This window comes from Octopus sinensis, linkage group LG11 (genome assembly GCF_006345805.1).
Source record: "Octopus sinensis linkage group LG11, ASM634580v1, whole genome shotgun sequence".
Lineage (NCBI taxonomy): Eukaryota > Metazoa > Mollusca > Cephalopoda > Octopoda > Octopodidae > Octopus > Octopus sinensis.
The window spans coordinates 72,672,162-72,694,498 of NC_043007.1; the positions used below are offsets into that span (position 1 = coordinate 72,672,162).

Here is a 22,337-nt window from a genome sequence, read left to right on the forward strand (position 1 = left end):
ATGACAGTTCCGAGAATCAAAGCGACTGTTCTGAGAGTTCAAACGAAACATTACCACAAGGGAAAAACCATTACAAAAAATGTTTCGAGTGCATTCAACGTATCTTAGCGCCAAAGATTTGGCTGCTATTTCTAGCACGCCTTGCTACCACGTAACATCTATTTGCGATAACGGACCCGAAATACCTGTTACGTGATGGCAGGGCGTGCAAGAAATAGCAGCCAAATATTTCCTTTTCTAAGGAAAGGAGCCGTTTATGTGTGATTTCGATGTCATATTCGTTGAAAGCATGCAAAATAACCTGGAAATGAAAAACAAACCTACGAAACAAAACTCCGTTGCTGGGAAACTCGGACTTTCCAGGTGACCCAATGGGTCACGTGTAGGGGTAGTCTAGTATATATATATATATAAATAATTATATATATATATATATATAAAACTAATGATACTTAAAAACTGGGATCTTTTCGGTTTGAACGGCAGTTTTTAAAAATAATTTCCACGTAACTAAACACTTTTAAACTTCGTATTCTGGTAGAATATGTTTATAAAACATCTTTTTCTCTTGGCTTTATTGAGAAAATTCTATAGTTTGTAAGATATTTGTTGTTGTTTTTTCTTCAATTTCTGCTATTTCAACTAATCAGTGACGTCTATTGGGGTGAAAACATTTTGTGCCGTATGAATATGTCCCTTGTTTAAGAAACAGATTGGGTTTATTTACATTTCTGAAGAAAAAAAAAGCTACCCTCCCCCCCACCCCTAACCCTAGCCCTAAAACAGATTGAAATGCAATAGATCGATACTATGGTCATAATTATGGGTGACAATTTCATATGACACCGCTAGAAAAAACTGCCGTTCAAACCGAAAAGATCCAAAAACTGATTGGGTAGAAAACACTTAAAAAAAGCAAGCGTTTCAAATTAAAATCTGGCAATGAAATATTTATAAAATAAACATCACCAATATCTCCCACTAGGTTTACACATGCCCAACTACAACATTCTAACTTTCTACCAAACACCATCTTTGAAAGAGACTGCAATACCTACAACTCAGCCTGTTACAGAAAACATACAAACAGTAACACAATAATAATCTTCATAATTAAAGTCCCTTTTACTTCCTGAGCAACCTATACCAATTTCTTTATTACCCACAAGGGGCTAAACACAGAGGGGACAAACAAGGACAGACATAGGTATTAAGTCGATTACATCGACCCCAGTGCGTAACTGGTACTTAATTTATCGACCCCGAAAGGATGAAAGGCAAAGTTGACCTCGGCGGAATTTGAACTCACAACGTAACGCAGACGAAATACCGCAAAGCATTTCGCCCGGTGTGCTAGCGTTTCTGCCAGCTCGCCGCCTTGTAGTGGGTGGGGCGCCATCACACACACACACACACACACACACTCACACACACACACACACACACACACACACACACTCACACACACACACGCGCGCGCGCGCGCACACAATCTCACTAAGCTACCACAGACACTTTTCTTCATACATAACTTCTTCCTTCACATACACAACTACAAATTATCCAGAATTAGGTCTCAGTAAGTTAACTTCAAACTATGCTGGCGCCCCACCCACAACAAATATAAAATATACAATTAAAAAAATAGTCAATGAAATAAGTGTGCAAAATAAACATTTTTTAATCAATTCATATTACACAATTGTTAATGAGTATAGGCACGGGAGTGGCTGTGTGGTAAGTAGCTTGCTTATGAACCACATGGTTCCGGATTCAGTCCCATTGTGTGGCACCTTGGGCAAGTGTTTTCTACTATAGCCTTGGGCCAACCAAAGCCTTGTGAGTGGATTTGGTAGATGGAAACTGAAAGAAGCCCATCGTATATATGTATGTATATATATATATATATATATATATATATATATATATGTGTGTGTGTATGTTTGTGTGTCTGTGCTTATCCCCCCAACATCACTAGACAACCGATGCTGGTGTGTTTACGTCTCAGTAACTTAGCGGTTCGTCAAAAGAGACCGATAGAATAAGTACTAGGCTTACAAAGAATAAGTCCAGGGGTTGATTTGATCGACTAAAGGCAGTGCTCCAGCATGGCCACAGTCAAATGACTGAAATAGATAAAAGAGTAAAAGAGTATGACTTTAAACTACGTCTAGTAGTGTCAGCCTGCTTTAAGAGTTCTTAGCCACTATTGTTCCCAAATCTACCCTGACCCAGAGTAGTAGCATCTGTCAGAGTCCCAACTATGAATTAACCCTTTTGTTACCATATTTCAGTGGAAATACACTACCTTTATTTCATTTAATTTTGAAAATAATTCAAAATTTTGTAAAATAACTGTCGTTATTAACCTGGTGTTTAGGGCATTAATTAGCATGAAATTTTGTTAGAGAGTTTTAATTTAGATCTGACCGACAGATTTTTTAATTATCTTTTTTTAACTAAACATTTTGAAAAACTTCGGATACTGGTAGAATGTATCACACAGAGCAGGGTTTACTCGTATCATTTTTGATGTTTTGTATTTTAGAAGTTATTTTGTCATATTTGGATTATTTTAACCAATCAGTGACGTGTATTCAACTGAAGAAAATTACTGCTGCTGTTTGTGAACAACAACTTCCGGGTCCACTCCCCTAATAAAACCCTTGTTTAATAACCAGAGATGTTTTTATAGTAACATAGGTTTGCTGTATCAGGGTTGATTTGAGGCTAAATAACAACAAAATTATTACTGAGACAGACCAAGAACAGAGCCTGTATATTGTTGCATGACCTGCTAGAAAAAGTAGCCAAACTTTTTTTATATACAGAATAAAAAAAACCTCTATCCTCTGATATACACGTAGAGTCCATTATGTCTGGGAAGAAAGACATATTGGTCACAATACTGAGAGAGTTTGATAGCATGTAACTATCCAAGTCAAGGAAATCATGGGATGCAGCATGGTGGATGTGAACTATTTAAGTAGATGAACTTAGTGAGTCAATGGCAAATATCCCAAGATGCTGAATGGATGAACAGACAACAAATTGTCAATGGCCATGATCAAACTGATAGTAGGGCACCTGTGTCAGTGGCACGTAAAAAGCACCCACTACACTCACGGAGTAGTTGGCGTTAGGAAGGGCATCCAGCTGTAGAAACACTGCCAGATCTGACTGGCCTGGTGCAGCCTTTGGGCTTCCCAGACCCCAGTTGAACCGTCCAACCCATGCTAGCATGGAAAGCGGACGTTAAACGATGATGATGGTGATCTGCAGTCATGGTGTGTATGCAGATTAATATTCAACTAGCTACACCTGTGAAAACTTCACAGAAAGCAAACAATGTAAGCATTTGTAAATTGTGTACTCGTGCCATGAGAAATGTTCTATAATGTGAAAATTACAGAATATAGAAAGAAGTGTAAAACCGATGACAATACAGGGTGGGGAAGCAAAATTTACAATATTTTGAGGCAGGTATTGAAAGACAGTGTATGACCAGTTAGTTTATTGAAAGTCACGAGAATTTATTTACCACAAGAAAATTTACACAATAGAAAATGTTTTTATTCAATGTGTCCTCCTTTCTCAATAACTGCCTTCACACGCTTCCTGAAACTTGCACAGGCGTTCCTCAAATATTCAGGAGACAACTTCTCCCATTCTTCTTTTATAGTATTTTTAAGAGACCCGACATCGCTGTGTGATGTTCTATTAATAGCATGTTCTAAAACGCACCAAATAGCATAATCCAGAGGGTTTAGATCTGGGCTAGAAGGTGGCCATAAACATGATTCCAAAAAATTGCTTAAGTTAGATTTGCAGAAATCTTGTATTTTTCTAGCTGTGTGGGCTGGAGCACCATCCTGTGTCCATACATAATTACCATCTGGGTAGTTTGCTTTAAGCCATGGCAATACCTGGTATCTCAGAGGCTTGTAGTAAGTATTAACATTGATCTTTACATCAGCTTTGTAAATTTTTATAGGCATTTTCTTTCCATCGGAGGCCACAGCACCAAAAGTCATAACTTGAGCAGGATGTTGTTTCAAATGTCCCCTTAACCTCAGCTGTCGATTTTGTGATAAATCTGTCATTTCTACGGTTCAGAACAGCATCGACAGTGAAGATCTTTTCATCTGAAAAGATCGTTACAACGGAGGACATTTTCTTGAACCATGTAATAATTATCTTGCACTTTTCCAATCTCTTTTCCTTCATAGCTGTTGTCAACAGTGTTTTGGTGTTCTTGTGTAAGATTTTAACCTCAAATCATATTTTATTGTATTTCTAATGGTCTTGTTGTCTACCTCAACTTCAATTGCCATTTTTCTCATGAATTTGGTTGGATCCTTTGGGATTTGGGATTTGAGAGCTTTAATAAAAGCTATGGTATGTTTTTTGTTGATTCCTCCATTTCCAGATTTCCTCATAATAGTTTTGCTCATAGACATTCTATTCTTTACATTATAAACAATCTTTATGGACATTCCAACTATTCTTGAAATCTCCTATGCTGTGACGAGTGCATTCAGCAAATCACACACTCCCTAACGTTTGCTTTCCTGATTAACTCATATGGGCAAAAGTTTCTGAAAAGGTAAGGATAATAGTGTTAGGTATGATTATGACATCAATATATGCTAGGTTTCAAAACAATTGACTTAGTGCCTGCTGAGAAATTACAAATTAACATTCATTGTAAATTTTGCTTCCCCACCTTGTACAATCCAACCAAAATATTTCAGTTACGCAAATGTAAACAGAATTACTATTTAGCCTTAAAATTCATCGTATGTATTAAAAAAAAACTTCTTGGTTTAGTGGTATGGATTATTCTTTTGGTATTCTTTTATTCATTTACTTGTTTCAGTCATTTGACTGTGGCCATGCTGGAGCACTGCCATTTAGTTGAAGAAATCAACCCCTGGACTTATTCCTTGTGAGCCTGGTGCTTATTCTATCAGTCCCTTCTTCTGAACAGCTAAGTTATGGGGACACAAACACACCATCAGCTGTCAAGTGATGGTAGTAGGGGGGACAGACACAAACACACACATGAATATATATATATATATATATGACGGGCTTCTTTCAGTTTCCACCAACCAAATCCATTCTTTAAAGTATAAAGTTGAATTATGTGTAGCTGCCTGTTGGCAACCCCCACCCATTTTGTAGGTGATGTTACCCATTTTTCTGGGCTCTTTTCACAGCTGTACCTCGTTGAAAGTTTGCATAAGTTTTTGTATGAAAAAAAAAAAGGAAGGGAAGGGAGCTTGTTTGAAGTTTGTTGAGAAAACATTAAATATGCCTGAAGAAATAAACATGGTGCAGGAGTGGCTGTGTGGTAAGTAGCTTGCTTACCAACCACATGGTTCCGGGTTCAGTCCCACTGCGTGGCATCTTGGGCAAGTGTCTTCTACTATAGCCTCGGGCCGACCAAAGCCTTGTGAGTGGATTTGGTAGACGGAAACTGAAAGAAGCCTGTCGTATATGTGTATATATATATATATATATATATATATGTGTGTGTGTGTGTGTATGTTTGTGTGTCTGTGTTTGTCCCCCTAGCATTGCTTGACAACCTATGCTGGTGTGTTTACGTTGCCGTCACTTAGCGGTTCGGCAAAAGAGACTGATAGAATAAGTACTGGGCTTACAAAGAATAAGTCCCAGGGTCGATTTGCTCGACTAAAGGCGGTGCTCCAGCATGGCCACAGTCAAATGACTGAAACAAGTAAAAGAGTATGGTTTTTCCTCCCCAACTAAAAGACATGAACTATCAAAGAAAGCGAATAAGTACCAGGGGTGGGGGAAAGAAGAGTGAACACTCAATCATTCTAGAACTCCCAGAATGAAAACGAACACCTGAAAGACTTACCCCCTATTCATTACTAAATGTCTTTCCATCTCCTTCAATGTTAAGTAAAGAAGCTAATTGACTGATGGGCCAGCCTTGTCACATTCTGTGTGAGGCTGAATCTCCCTGAGAACTACGTTATGGTATGCATATCTGGAGTACTCTGCCACTCGCGCATTAATATTATGAGCAGTCTGTTCCATTGATGAAATAAACAGGAACCTTGTCGTTGTAACTGGAGTGCCATTTTTTTAAATGAGTGAAAGAAAAGGAAATGTTCCATATCATAAGGTAAAAATGACAAAATAATTACTATTCCATCGTTTATTGACTTTGTCCTCAACTCATGCTCAGTTTGATAACAACAGCCTGTGCATCAGTGTTCATCTGGGGGCTTGGCCTCCACAGCTGTAAGATCCACAAATGCTGCTGTTAGGACCAGATTAACACCCATAATGACCCTAACAACTAAAAAGATTTTTCTGCCCCTATATAGGATGTTTTTTTCATTTTCTTCCAACCACTTTATCTTAGTTAGTTAGTTAGTTAATTTGGCTCAAAAGCAAATAGCAAGGCCATGTAGGGGGACATGGAGTTAAGTACAGGGTGGTGTTCATGTAAAGAGTTCAGGCCACTTGAGGTCCAGGGAGGCTTTGAACAAAGCAGTCGTCGGCATCTTCACCATCTCGTCTGGCAGCTTGTTCCACGGATCCGCAACCCGGACGGAGAAAGCTCCTCTCCTTCGATTGAGATGAAATCGTCGCAGGTAGAGCTTTTCGGAATGACCCCGCAGCCGACGCTCCGGAGCAGGAGTGAAGAACAGCTTGCCCCAGTCCACTCAGCTGGCCAAAATGAGTTGTAGCTGTAATTCAAAGGGGCCAGCTTTGTCATATTCTGTGTGACGCTGAATCTCTATGAGAACTACGTTAATGGTATGCATGTCTGTGGAGTACTCAACCAGTTGCGAGTTAATTTTATCCTCGTGGTAATGAGAAGTGTAAATGACATCCAATATTTGCTGTAGTTATTTATCTTTCATGTAACAATGTGTCTATATATCACCCTTTCTTTCGATCTATGTATTTAACACAAAAGGAATGCCGTCACCACTCATTGTCTCTTTTTCTCTCTCACTTCTTCTCTCTCGCTTTGTCACTCACTTCAAATATACCTCCTCTGCTTAACACTTTTTATTTCTCTTTTTCTGTGACACACACCACAGGTACGTACAAAAACAAAAAGTTGTATTAATGTTAACGATGATGATGATAAGAATACAGTCTATTGTTGCCTCGGTAATATAGGGACGCAGATATTAAACCACAATAAGAGAATTGCACACACCAACAATTTAAACCTGACCCAACAAAACTGCGACCAGTTTCTACTATCATAATGCCCACTAAGATATGTGCTGCTCCAAAAAAGCTTGTCTATAGGGCTAAAGTTTGAAACCACAATGTTACCTTAAAATTGTATATAGGACTCATAGAAAACATCTTTAAAGTCTATTTCATGCAACACCTTTATACAATCCATAACAATACTAGAAGGAATTCTACATCATTTATATTGCTCAGGTTTGTAAGGGAAATAACTATAAAGCATTTTTAGAGAGTTATAGCCAAAAAACAGCAAAAATATGGAAAAAAATGATGGTAAATTTTTTTTGATAGTTAAAAAAGGTGGAGTTGCGTCCCCTAGACAGTCTGTGGTTTGTGTTCCTGATTCTCGACCCCATGTCGAATTTATCGATTTTTTTCAGAACTGGGGGAACTTTTCAAAATTTTCGCTGCGTTAGTTTTGAATTATGACATTGGGCTACGTGTGTGTCAAGTTTCATCAGAATCGGTTGAAAGCCGTGGTCAGGGTGAGGGTACAAGCAAACAGACACACAGAAACACGCACAGACAAACTGCCGTTTATATAGAGAGAGATATATATACTAGCAGCATAGCCCGGCGTTGCTCGGGTATGTAAGAGCCCCTAGTAGGCAACAACTAATCCCAATCTAGTCCTTTCCCTCTAGGGAACGAAGGCGCATGTGTAGGTTGCAATGTCTTCTCTTCACTCCCAAATAACTATCAAACAGCTATCGATAATTCAACCAACCAATTCCTACCAGGAAGAAATTACATTTGTGACTTTACCCCCAACACCGCCACTTCTGCTAATAGCTGCTGCAGCCGCAAGTTATTTGAATACTTTTTTTGTTTAAACTTTCTTTATAACTACCACCCCAAACCTTAAATTTCTGACGTACCCTAAGGGTCCTCGGACGCTACTTGCAAACTCTTGGTTTATTATAAACCGCTTTTGTCGTGTGCACCAAAAAACCTTTTCCATTCGTTTGTTCAGTTTAATCACTTTTGACTTTTTCGTTGTTGTCACTCACATTGCTGCCCGCTTTTTTGCTGTTTTTGTACATTTTTATACATTTTGGGATACTTACCCGACGTGTTCCAAGAGTTAAAAAGGTCGAGTTGCGTTCCCTAGACAGTCTGTGGTTTGTGTTTAATACACAAATTGGTTTGCTATGTGTGCCACATATGATTTAATTAACCGATTTTTTCCAGTAATAAAGTATGCTATTGGAATAAAAAGGGCCATATAGTCCCTTGGTGCAAACATGATGCTTGCTGTGAATTTAAAAAAAAAATCCTGCCAATTTCTGAAAGATATTGTCGAAAATATGTCATCTTGAATTTGAACTCGAGTTCCCAAAATGGCATGATTTCATCGATTTTTTTTTATGGTAAGGTATTGCATGGAAAACTAATGTCAGAATTAAGTTTCTTAGGGTAACTTTAAGCTTCAACATGAGTTTGGTGAAAATCAATTGCAAGTTGCGAAAACTACAACAGAAAATGTGTTGCATATAAAAAGCTTAGATTCTTGACCTCATGTTGAATTTATCGATTTTTTTTCAGAACTGGGGGGACCTTTTCAAAGTTTTCGCTGCGTTAAATTTGAATTATGACATTGGGCTATGTGTGTGTCAAGTTTCATCAGAATCGGTTGAAAGCCATGGTCAGGATGAGGATACAACCTGACAGACACACAGACAGACAAACTGCCGTTTATATCCGTCTACCAAATCCGCATATATATATATATATATATATATATATATATATATATATATATGTGCGTGTGTGTGTTTGTGTGTCTGTGTTTGTCCTCCCAACATCGCTTGACAACCGATGCTGGTGTGCTTATGTCCCCGTTACTTAGCGGTTCGGCAAAAGAGACCGATAGAATAAGTACTGGGCTTACAAAGAATAAGTCCTAGGGTCGATTTGCTTGACTAAAGGTGGTGCTCCAGCATGGCCGCAGTCAAATGACTGAAACAAGTAAAAGAGTAAAAGAGGTTGATAGTTTCACTTAGTATTTCAAATATTTCAGGTTTACAACCTCCTCCTCTGGAAATCTTTGGAGACAAGTTGTTTTTCACCAACTTCTCTGTCCAGTAGTGTGTGCATATTTGATAGACATTGCTATAGTAACAAATAAGCTGTATGCAACTTTGATCTGTTATTGATATGACATATGTATTTCTTAATTATAAAAAAGAGTTTTGTTTATTCTCAAACTCCCAGTGTTTTTCTTTCTGTAGCTTCAATGGGAATCTGGATGTCTTGGGTGTAGCATTTCTGTAAAGGTTTTTTTGATGGGAGGTGCTTTAGCATTGTGGTGTCTTTTAATTCGTATATGTAATTGTCTGATTGTACTTCTATATAGAATTCATAACATTTGTTACACAGGATTTGATTTTATATACCATGTAGAACTGCAGACATATATTTCCATTTTTGATCAGGCAGTTGGATAGTGTACATATGGTGTTGTTTTGTCTTGGCTTGTTTTTAGTTAGGACTAGCAGAATTGCCCGGCGTTGCTCGGGGCTGAATTGCTTGAAAGTACTGTTAATGATTGCACTGAATTATGATGATTATTCAGGCAAATATTGATATAAGCTTACGGTGGGAGATAAGGACTTAACGATCAAACGTGTGCCATTGCATTGTTTTGGGGGAACTCAAATTTCTGATGAGCATTATAGGAGCACCAACTTTAAGTTTGAGAAAGTGTGGTGGTAGTCCGGGGTGCTCAAAGGAATTGAGTACCTCTATTGGATAGTTGATGACGTCCTCTGGGTCAGGAGTTGTATCGATAGACTGATATACATAGACTTCCCCAGGAATGAGTTTTAGCATTTCATCATTAATATGGTGAACAGTTTTATTCCTCGGGGCCAGTATAGCCTTTTTGCCAATCCAATCCATATTCTGATAATTAGCTTGTAGATCTGGAAACACTGCATCTCTGAGATCAGAAGGTGTCTTAACAATGGTACAAATGGAATCGATGGCAATATTACCATTTTCATCCCTTGGTATTTTGCCTTCGCCAAGTGCAAGGAGGGTGTGAGGAAATGCTGCTGATGTGATATTACGTCGCATATGAGCACGCATATTGGTGTGAAGTTTGAGAGTTACTTCCGTTTATTTTTAAAAATATGCATTAAAATGGAAAAAAATGATGGTAAATTATTTGTAAAATCATAGACTCATCGTAGACGCGCGCTAATACCCAGAAGGGCTCGATATGAATCACGACTATAAGATACCCGTTTTGGTTAAACTGCATCGCAAAATGTGGGAGTAGTTAGGAATCTAAATCGGAGTAGACAGACACACAACCTTTCTTTTATATATAAATATTTTCGTCCTAAAAAACTTTGTATGGATTGAATGGTTACCTCTATGGAAATATATACATGCACATTATACATACATGTGTGTATAGATGAATATATAATACATTTAAATATCTATATACACTTTTGGGCGATCTTTCTGTTTCTTAGAGATAACTTTAGATCTTATTTTCGTGCTAAAAAACTTTGTATGGAGTGAATGGTTACCTCTATGGAAATATATACACACACGTTATACATACATGTGTGCATAGATGAATATATAAATACATTTATATATCTATATACACTTTTGGGCGATCTCTGTGCTACTTAGAGATAACTTTAGATCTTATTTTCGTCCTAAAAAACTTTGTGCGGAGTGAATGGTTACGTGTATGGAAATATATACACACACATTATACATACATCTGTGTATAGATGAATATATAAATACATTTAAATATCTATATACACTTTTGGCGATCTTTCTGCTACTTGGATATAGGGGCGATGTTTCGCTTGTCGTAGCACACGTTTCCGTCGATTTCCGTAAAAAATGTAAACACTGAATCGGCCATACATACATACATACATACACACACACATACATACACACACACACACACATACATGCATACATACATATACACATAAACCGAGTAGAAAATTTCAGTTATCTCTCTCTTTCACACATTACTCTCTCTGTCTCTTCACACACACTAACAGAAGCACTTCACTTACACAGCATGCTGTCTGTCTCCCACACTCCATCAAACACACACACACACACACATGTACATCAATGCGTCCCATGCACGGTAACTTCAAAAGAACTTCCCTCATCATACAATCGCTTTCTCTTAGTCTCTTTCGTTCTCATTACTTATGTAAAAAAATAAGTTTTTTACGGAAATCGACGGAAACCTGTGCTACGACAAGCGAAACATCGCCGATATAGGTCTTATATTCGTCCTAAAATACTTTCCTGTCACCCAGTCACGCACACGCATGCACACACACACACACACACACACACACACACACACACGCACCCTCACACACACACACGCACACACACTCACACACACGCACGTTAGCTTACGATTTTATTTATATATTTGCGTGTCTATGTGTGTAAAGAGGAAGTGGCAGACTGAAAGAGTCACTCACTACAAAAGGTGAATTACTTTCATTTTATTCCTTGCACACTGTGTGTGTGCGTGTGCGTGTGGTGTAAAACACATTAAGAAAAGCATTTGACATACACACCAGAATGTGAGTTTTCTGTAAATTTTGCTTAATTGGAGTTTAAATTTTAAAAAGTGGACCTGGCAAAACCCGATGCATTCTACTCTTAAAAATGCTAAGTAAATTGTAATTGAAGAAATCCTATATTGTAGATTTCTATAACTGACAAAGGGAGGCAGATAAAATCTGCCTTTTATAATAAGAGATACTTCTGTGGGAATGTCCAAAATGTGCCAGTTATATATTCAATCCCTCTTTATGATATATATATATATATATCACACCACACTACCATGTAGAATTGCTGTTTGTACACATGCATCATACAATCTTCCTTTCACTCAGAGAGAGAGGGAGAGAAAGACCTTTGGTTGCCAACAGAGGTGAAAGCTATGAATTTTCTCCTTCTTATTATTTTAGCTATTACTAGCACTATGACTCGGCATTGCCAGGTCATAGTGCTAATGCATGCATATACAGCTGCGTGCATGTGACATACACGCGAGTGCTGTTCAAATCTCTGACCAATCACATACAGCTAGCTGGCATTCAATTGGCGTATCAAGTTTTGGGCATTTTTATTGGATTTTGGATAGAAAATTCACAAAAAAGTCACTTCTATTGATTTTTTAATGGCTTCGTGGAGTGACTGGGGAAATGTAAAGATGTGCACGACCACCCTTGGACGGTTTTGAATGACCATAGAAAGTGCGAGCCCTCTAACTGAAAAATTTTGGATTTGTATAAAGGACACACACACAGACATTTTGCCGTTTATATATATAGAGATATTTTCTGTACATCCTTACCCATGACTAATTTGCTCCCCTAGGTAGCAGAAATTAACCACAACTTCTAAACAGCCTCCAGGGCATTTGAGAAAATCAATTTCTCAGGTATCTGTAGTTGTTATGGCTTCTGGTCATCTTCCACATACAAACATTATTTTTTTCTGATAACCCTCCTATTATTTTACTGCACCTCATGTGTTTCTATAGCCTGCATTGAATGTACCACATGGAATTCCTGCCTACACCTTCCCTACAAATTGAGTAGGGCCACTTACCTGAAGTATGCAGGGTCCGGTTTGCTTTCTTGCTTACTAAAACCTTAGTCTTTGTCAGGTTAACCGTAAAGCCCTTAGATTCCAGGTGGTGCTTCCACACCCGGAATTTCTTTTCTAGCTTTAATACAGAATCTGCTGTGAGGCAAGATCCCAGGGACTGCCAGTCTTGAATTCCTCTGTTGTGGCCTGGAGGACAATCCTCAAAATGAGGACTGAGCCTTGATGAACACTAACCAGTGCACCAAATTCTTTACTGTACTTGTTAACTCTCACCTTACTAACTGCATCTCTGTACAAGGCCTGTACAGCTTTGTCAAGCCACTTGTCCATCCCTAGCCTCTTCAGAGCCCACCATATCACACAGGGGCGTACTCTATCAAAGGGTTTTCTCTAAATTAACAAAAGCTAAGTAGAACGGTTTAGTCTTAGCTAAGTACTTCTCTTGCAGTTGCCTGACAAGTGACCTTTGGTGATATGCTGTGCGTGAGAAGACTCATCAAGTCAAGTGAAATCATAGTCATGGTTGATGCCTGTCACATAACTGGCATGCATGCTGGTGACACATAGAAGCACCTGAGCTGGTGGCTTGTGAAAATCACCCATTACACTCTTGGAGTATAATGTGTTAGGAAGGGCATCTAGCTGTAGAAACCTTGTGAAATCAGAATGGAACCTGATGTAGATCTCTGGCTTACCAGTTCCAGTCAAACTATCTAACCCATGCCAGCATGGCAAGCAGATGCTAAATAATTACAAAGATGATGATGATATATATATATATATATATATATATATATATATATATATAGAGAGAGAGAGAGAGAGAGAGAGAGAGAGTACTGATAATAGTGCATCTAATGATGTAATGTAATAGGTATATAAAATAAGTGCTCAGGTTAGTTTACCACTAAAACAAAAGTAGTGTTGTAGCTGCCAAGCAAGGAATGGCTTAGTGATTCATCATTAGAAAGAGAGAATGAACAGGCTAGAACAATTGCCCTTCACCTCTCAAATACTAACCCCACTACTCTTTTGTAGTACATTGGTGAAATGTTGCAAAATCATTATTATCCATCAGAGGTGTAAAATGCAGTATCTCAAGTGATTGTTTAATTCCTTTGTTAGATCCTCTTGTTATATCACTTTGGTTATGCATTCTCATACTAAGTGAAATACTAAGAGGATCTAATGAAGGACTTATTTAAACTATCACCTGAGGAGGCATATTTTACACCTTGGATGGATGATAATGATTACACATTTCATCAATGTACTACAAGTGTAAAAATGTGTCGAAACAATTGTAGTGAATGAAATGGAGATTGTTGTTCATTCCATTTTCTAATATTTACCTACATACACACATACACTGGCCAAAATAAGTTTAAGACCAATGATAACAGTTCTATTCCTTCATTAATATATTTTTAACAAAACTGTATAAAATTATTTTACTTTTTACAATTTATGTAGAATTTTTTTCTCTTTCAAATGATATAGGCCTTATATATCTTTCTACAATTTGAATAATTTTAATTCACAATTAATTCAAATTATTAAAATTGTCAGCAAAATAAGTTTAAGACAGTACCAACATTATTTTGTTTAAATTGAAAATTTATGGCACAAATAATCAACAAGCAAAAATTTATTATTTGTATCTAGTTCCATAGCCATTATTTTCAATTACAGCCTTACATTGGTTGGGCATAGAATGCACCAAATGAGTGCAAAAATCACCACATTTCTTCAATAAAATTATATAATTGGGACAAATTTGTTGGTTCTTTAACATGAACTCTTTTAGAAACAATTCCATAAATTTTCTATCAGATTCAAATCCGGGCTCAGTGGAGGCCACTTAATAACCACCATATTATTGCGCTCAAAATTGCAAAACTTTCCTAGCCTTATGAACGGGGCAATTATCCTGCTTGAAAATATATCCCGGTGGCTTTTGATTATTTAAATATGGCAGCACATTTTCATTTACTAATTACAGATGGCAAACTGAACAGTGTAGGCTATCAACCTTAACAATTAGACCAACACCTAAGCTGCTGAACTCTGCCCACACTATGACTCCCCAACTTCCTGCTTGCACTGTTTTCTTGGCACACTTTGGACGGCATCTAACATAAGTCTTTCAATTTGATCCAAAGAAGCAGAAGCGGAATTTGTTGCACTAAAGAACTTTTGAGCAATCTGGCCAAACAGTACAAATTCTTTTAGGTGGTTTTTGGCAGTTTGTGGTGTAAAGCTGATGTCAGTTTCATCAGATAACTGCCTGCAAATGCCCACTGCTGTTAGCATTCGGTTACCTTCAAAGAGCCTATGAATTCGCCGATCCATCTGTACTGTTGTTTTCCTTGGAGCACTTGTTCTTTGCCAACCTTTGTATTGGTTAGTGGCTTGGTAAAGCTTCCATGCTTGAACACAAGCCATATTGCTGCATCCTAATTGCTTGCTAATGTTTATGGAGGACACATTTTGCAGATGAAGCAAAATGATCTTTGATCTAGTAACTGGACTGATACAACAATGCTTTCCCATAGCGAATCAATATGTAACAATGCTCGACTATTATCAAAACAATGCAATATGACTAACCATATGACCACCTATTTGGATTATTAATTTGCATAATCTTGGTATGGTCTTAAACTTATTTTGCCAACAATTTCTAATCATTTGAATTAATTGTGCATTAAAATTATTCAAATTGTATAAAGGTATATAACACCTGTATCATTTTAAAGAGAAACATTCTACATAAATTATAAAAAGTAAAATAGTTTTATAGTTTTGTTAAAAATATATTAATGAATGAATAGAATTGACTTATTTTGGCCCATGTATTTATATATAAGAAAGTGTGAGTATATAAGCACTTATGTATGAATAGACTTTTATAAAAAATAGATCTTGAGGAAAAAGAAAATGAATACATGAAACCAGTGACTCATGACCTACCTAACACTGACAAACATACAAGTCCATAAACATACATGTGAAGTATATATACACAAACTACACACTGACTATGCAGCACATATACACGAGCAGAAAAGAAAACAATTTCAAAAGGACACACACACACACATACCAAAGGCTAGATATTGAGGCAAAACATAAGGAATTTAGTATAGATATGGAACAGATGAAAGCTTGTTGTTAATGAAATATGCAGATGGCAACAAAACAATTGCGATGAGCCAACTGATTAATCAAACAACAGATCAATTAGTTAATTATTTTAATGAGTTAACTTGTTGACTGATAATATTGAAAAGCAAAATATAACACCTGCCTGCCTGTGTATGTGTTTGCTTTATTGACAAAATAATTCCCCCCGCCCACCCAAGATCCCAAATCTTTTAAGACATTTGTAAGATCAAAAGATATAAAATAGAGAAATATTTTTCACCTAATTTCCACTGTTTGATATTTTAAAGAGTTCATGAAATATATTTTACAAAGTAACTTAAACGTCACAGCCATGGCTATAGGCAGGTGTAGTTTCATAGGTACAGATATGGCTGTGTAATGAGAGGTTTGCTTCCTAACCACATGGTCCTGGGTTTCGGGATGGAAACTGAAAGAAGCCCACCATATATGCATGCATGTGTGTGTCTTCAAGGAAAAGGACAACAAAAACGAAAGCAGGACAAGTATCTCAAGTCATTTATAATAATTCAACTAGGATAAGGTGAATTTGAAGTCTTACAGCTGTTTCTGGTGTATCCCAAGTGATAGGCTAGCATATCTGTACACTGGGTATTCCGTCATCAGAGACAAGGTGAGTATGTATGAAAGTTCTAAACAGGAAAATTCACAGATTATAAGGAATAAATAGAAGAATAAAAGTAGATAGGTGCAGGAGTGGCTGTGTGGTAAGTAGCTTGCTTACCAACCACATGGTTCCGGGTTCAGTCCCACTGTGTGGCACCTTGGGCAAGTGTCTTCTACTTTAGCCTCGGGCTGACCAAAGCCTTGTGAGTGGATTCATTCCAAGTTTTGCTTCCATACCTGGTATGTATTCTCCAATTCTGCTAAAGATTCTGCAATAAGAGTGATGTTTTCAGCATATAGTAGTTCCCATGGGCATCCAGTTTTGAATTCCTCTACTATGGCTTGGAGGACTGTAATGAATAAGAGTGGGCTGAGGACTGAGCCTTGGTGAACCCCCACTTGTATGCTAAATTCATCACTGTATTTGTGGTTGACTCTCACCTTACTGGTAGAGCTGTACAAGCCATGTACAGTGGTGCTAACTAGCCACTCCTGTACTCCTAACTTCCTTAGAGACCACCAGATAACAGAGCAGGGAACTCTGTCAAAAGCTTTCTCCAGGTCGACAAAGGCTAAGTACAATGGCTTACTTTTGGCCAAATACTTTTCCTGCAGCTGTCTCACTAGGAAGATGGCATCTGTGGTACTCTTCCCAGGTACAATACTAAACTGTAGTTCATCTAGCTTAATTCTACTCCTAATGAATTCAACTATAACCCTCTCAGTAACTTTCATGACTTGATCCAACAGTTTGATACCTCTGTAGTTGTTTCTAAGGCATCACCTTTACCCTTGTAACAGCTATCTATAATACTACTACACCAGCCATTGGGGATAGCACCTTCCTGAATAACTTGATTAACTATACAAGTGACTAGGCTGTATCCTATACCACCAGAAATTTTAATAATCTTGGCAGTGATTCCTGATGGCCTAGGGGCTTTCCCTGTCTTCATATCCTTAATTGCTTTCTCTGTTATGCTGCTTTCAATTCTGATGGCTGGTCCCTAAACTGGTTCAATATTTGGTTGTCTCTCCCCCATTCATTTTCCATATTTAGTAACCTTTTATAGTGACACTTCCATGCATCTTTCATCTCCAAGTCACTTGGTGCAAGCATACCATTATCCATTCACACACATTTCTCACCCACCACATCACTTTTCTCTCTGATACACTGCTTTGCAATCTTGAACACCTCACACCTCTGATCCTCATGCTGTAGAACATTGGTAAATCTCTTACTTTCTGCTATTCCTTTTGCTATGTACAGCCTTTGCCTAGCTTCCCTTCTGGCTACCTGATATAATTCTGTGCTTCCAACGTTTTTCCAATCTTTCCAGGCCTGTCTCTGCTTTTATAGCACTGTCTACCTCCTTGTTCCACCACCATGCTCCCCTTAGTCTAGCTGGGACCCTGCACCAACCACAAATTTCGTCTTTAGTCCTCAGATTGTCCTGCAAGAACTTCCAATTGTCCTCTAAGCTAAATGTTCCCGACTGTTCCTCTCTTTTGTCAGAAGCTTCCATTTGGAAATTTCTAAATTTCAGTCTGTTTTCAGGTTCTTTGAGCTTCCATAGTCTTCTTTTCCAGATTGGTTTATTTCTCCAAGTCTGTCTAGCTCTAATTCTGAAGTCACTAACTTGTAATCGATGTTGGGTTGTACATTCTTCACCTGGGAAAGACTTTGTATTTGTAAGCACCTGTCTATCTTGTTGCCTGGTGAGGAGGCAGTCAATCTGGCTTATGTTCCCACCAGATTGATAAGTAATTAGGTTGTTGTTTGGTTTTCTAAAGTTAGTGTTGCAGATCATAAGATCATTTGCATCACAGAACCCCAGCAGTCTTGTTCCCTTCCTATTCCTAGGTCCTAAGCCATAGCCACCATTCACTCCCTGGAATCCATGGGGATACTGCCCAACGTATTGAAGTCACTAGCCACAGTAACAAAGTTTCTAACATTTGTAATTGTGATAGTCTACGAAAGGACTTCATAGAATTGGTCTTTCTGCTCATCAGCCAGCCCAGACTGAGGAGTATAGGCAGAGATAAATGTAACTGTTAATTTGTCTATGATAAGTCTCATTTTAATTACTCTATCACATACTCTGACTACCTTAATTACCTTATTCACCCACTTTTCTGCTAACAGTATGCCTACACCACCCATTCCATCCCTCTTGCCTATCCAGAAGAATTCGAATTTGTCTCTTACCCATGAGGTATCTAGCTGAGGCTCCCTTCCATCTTATTTCTTGCATACCACACACATCAACATGGCGTCACTCCAACATTTCAATAATCTCCCCACTCCTTCCTTTCATTGTGCCAACATTGATGATAGCAGCCATGAGATTGTGTTCTTAGGAGTGATGGTGGTAAGGCAGTTGTGAAACTCTTGTCATCATATGTCTAAATAAAAGATGGGGGTAGAGTTAACCTAATTATAGCTTGACTTCAGTTTGGTTTACAATCACCACATATTTTTATTGAGTGTTCTAAATGTTTTAGTTAAAATTAAATTTCCAGGAAATGAAATATTTTAAAGAATTCCTCTTTTTTCTTTTACAGGCACATTATCAATATTATAAGACAAGCTGTAAGTATTTAGTTAAACTACCTTTCAAATTGAAAAATTATACTAGAATCATATTTATCTACATAAATAATCCATATAAAGAAGTGTACAATTTATCATTTTACGTTTTTCAATCAGTTTATATTGGCAATCCAATCATAACAACCACCATAGAAACTGTATGAGATATAATTATGTTGATGCAATGAAAAATTGATCTAGAATATTGTAGTGATGTTAGAGAGAATAAAGGTAGATATGTGCTGGCTCAAAGTGTTAATAGGGAGGGAAGCTTCTACCAGACTCTTTGCAGTTAATGAACACCGGTACAAATTCTTTTAGCTGGGTAACCACATGGCTGTAGGTTGAGAATGTATACAGCAATCGAAGAAATTGAATAGAGTGGTTGAGGTAGTCGGAGTATGTGACAGAATAAATTTAAAGATAGATGAGAAACAAAAGCAGTGGTTATATCAACTGAGACACCTCATTCTGGATTGAGGGATGAGCGAAAGAACTATTTCTGTGACATCCACTTGTCATGGTTGGTGACTTTAATGTACGTGTTGGTACAAAAATGGTAAAGTGGGCATAACAGTGGTGATGACATTAGCAAATGTCATCATTATTGTGTATATGCTTATCTGCCTATGTATGAGTATGTGTGTGTGTGTGTGTATATTGTTTGTCTATGAATCCTGCCAAACGCGAGTTTTCTTTTCAGGTTCATGACGCTACTAGGGCCAATACCTCCCACACCCTCAGGGTTGGCACCCTCAACGTTGGCACACTGAAAGGCAGATCTGGCGAGATCGTTGAATTGCTTGAACGGAGGTGTGTTGATATATGCTGCATTCAAGAAGTGAGGTGGAGAGGAGGTTTTGCTAGGTTCCTCACAGACAAAGGACAGAGGTACAAGATTTTCTGGGCTGGGAATACTGATGGGGTCAGGGGTATGGGTATACTTATCGCCGAAAAATGGGTAGATAAGGTAATCGAGGTAGTCAGAGTATGTGACAGAATACTTAAGATTAGATTAGTGCTCCATCATAGTTTAGCAACTATTATATCGGCCTATGCCCCTCAGCCAGGGCTACCTTATGGACAGAAAGACGTTTCTATGACACCCTACTGCAGACCACCTCATTGATGAATGACAGGGACCTTCTCTTTGTGGCTGGTGACTTCAATGGGCATTTTGGACGATATGCTGCGGGCTTCCATGGCGTACATGGAGGCTACGGTTATGGTTCCCGCAACGAGGAGGGAACCAGGCTGCTGGAGTTCTGCGATGTGAATAGTCTTATGGTTTGTAACACTAACTTCAGGAAACCGACAAGCCACCTGGTCACCTACCGATCAGGCCGGCATACTAGCCAAATCGACTACATCCTTGCCAGAAAAAGGGAAAGATGGCTGCTTATAAATGCCAAAACCTTCCCAGGCGAAGAATGTACCCCACAACATAGACTGGTAGTTAGTGACTTTAGGATCAGGACTAAGAGGACGACTAGAAGATGACCAACATGAAGAAGGGTCTGGAAGCTTAAAGACCCTGTGAATGGACAGAGATTTAGAGACATGTTACTTGTAGCCTTTGACGAAATAGAAGGGGGTATAGCTACACATGGGGTAGAAGACAACTGGATGCTTCTAAGGGACAACCTGCTGAAAGCCACTGACCAGATCTGTGGCTGGTGCAAAGTCCCCTCAAGACCCAAAATAACGTGGTGGTGGAACAATATTGTTGACAGGGCTATTAGACAAAAGAAACAGGCTTGGAAGAACTGGAAGAACGGTGGTAGCAGGGAAGTGTATCAGACTGCCAGAAGGGAAGCTAGGAGGCAGGTGTATTTAGCCAGAGGGAAAGCAGATAAGAAAAAATTTGCCAATGTTCTGCGCTGTGAGGATGAAAGACTTGAGGTATTTCGTGTTGCAAGACAGTGTGTGAGAGAGAATCGTGACGTGGTAGGAGAGAAATGTGTTTGCAAGGATGACGGTTCACTTGCGCTAAATGAGGATGCAAAGAGAGCGGTTTGGAGATGCCACTATGAAAGGTTGCTGAATGAGGAAAATGAATGGGATAAAGAGAGTCTGCTGAATGTCGACCCAACAGAGGGACCAGCAATCCGAGTTGACAGTTCCTTAGTAGTTAAGGTGTGTTTATGTCCCCGTCACTTAGCAGTTTGGCAAAAGAGACCGATAGAATAAGTACTAGGCTTACAAAGAATAAGTCCTGGGGTCGATTTGCTTGACTAAAGGTGGTGCTCCAGCATGGCCGCAGTCAAATGACTGAAACAAGTAAAAGAGTAAAAGAGTAAAGAGATATCTGGATTGTGTTCAGCCACTTGCACACTAATTTCACAAGCATGCTGTTCCATTGATCCGATCACCTGGAATCCTCATCATCGTAACAAACAGAGTGCCAGTTACAGCTAGTTGCATGTGCTTTTTGTTACCAAACATTCCACAGCATCGATATTTTTTATCATGCCACTGAAACTAGAGAAATTGTTTGATGTAGAACTCAACTATTCTCTTTGATATTTGTTCCTTTCTTTCTCCTTTTGGCAAGTTTTTACAATTTGATTCCTCTCCTATCACAACTATTTTATATAACATTGATTGAATGTATTTTATTATGCCACATGTACTTAAGGAATTGTCTTCTGTGAGATTGAAGAGCCCCACTTCCAAACCTCTGTTCTTATTTGGCATAGTTTTTACCTTTAGACACCCATTCTGTTGCCAGCCTTGTTGTTGACCAGGTTAATTTTATCTGTTTCTTTATTACCCACAAGGGGCTAAACATAGAGGGGACAAACAAGGACAGACAAACGGATTAAGTTGATTTCATCGACCCCAGTGCGTAACTGGTCCTTAATTTACCGACCCCGAAAGGATGAAAGGCAAAGTTGACCTTGGTGGAATTTGAACTCAGAACGTAACGGCAGACGAAATACGGCTACGCATTTCGCCCGGCGTGCTAACGATTCTGCCAGCTCGCCACCTTCAATTTTATCAGATCACCACTGGCACTAGAGTGTTTCGCTAGGGGCAAGACTACGCATATTGCATTAAT

General features: G+C 38.4%; 1 protein-coding gene across 1 annotated transcript in view; it reads left to right on the top strand.

Annotated features, from left to right (window-relative positions):
* LOC115217394 overlaps positions 1-22,337 on the top strand; it is a 79,772-nt gene that overhangs the window by 16,814 nt on the left and 40,621 nt on the right. Inside the window, exon 2 of the mRNA XM_029787077.2 lies at positions 19,249-19,276. Within this exon, the coding sequence (XP_029642937.1) occupies positions 19,249-19,276 (28 nt within the window). The remainder of the gene's footprint in view (positions 1-19,248; positions 19,277-22,337) is intronic.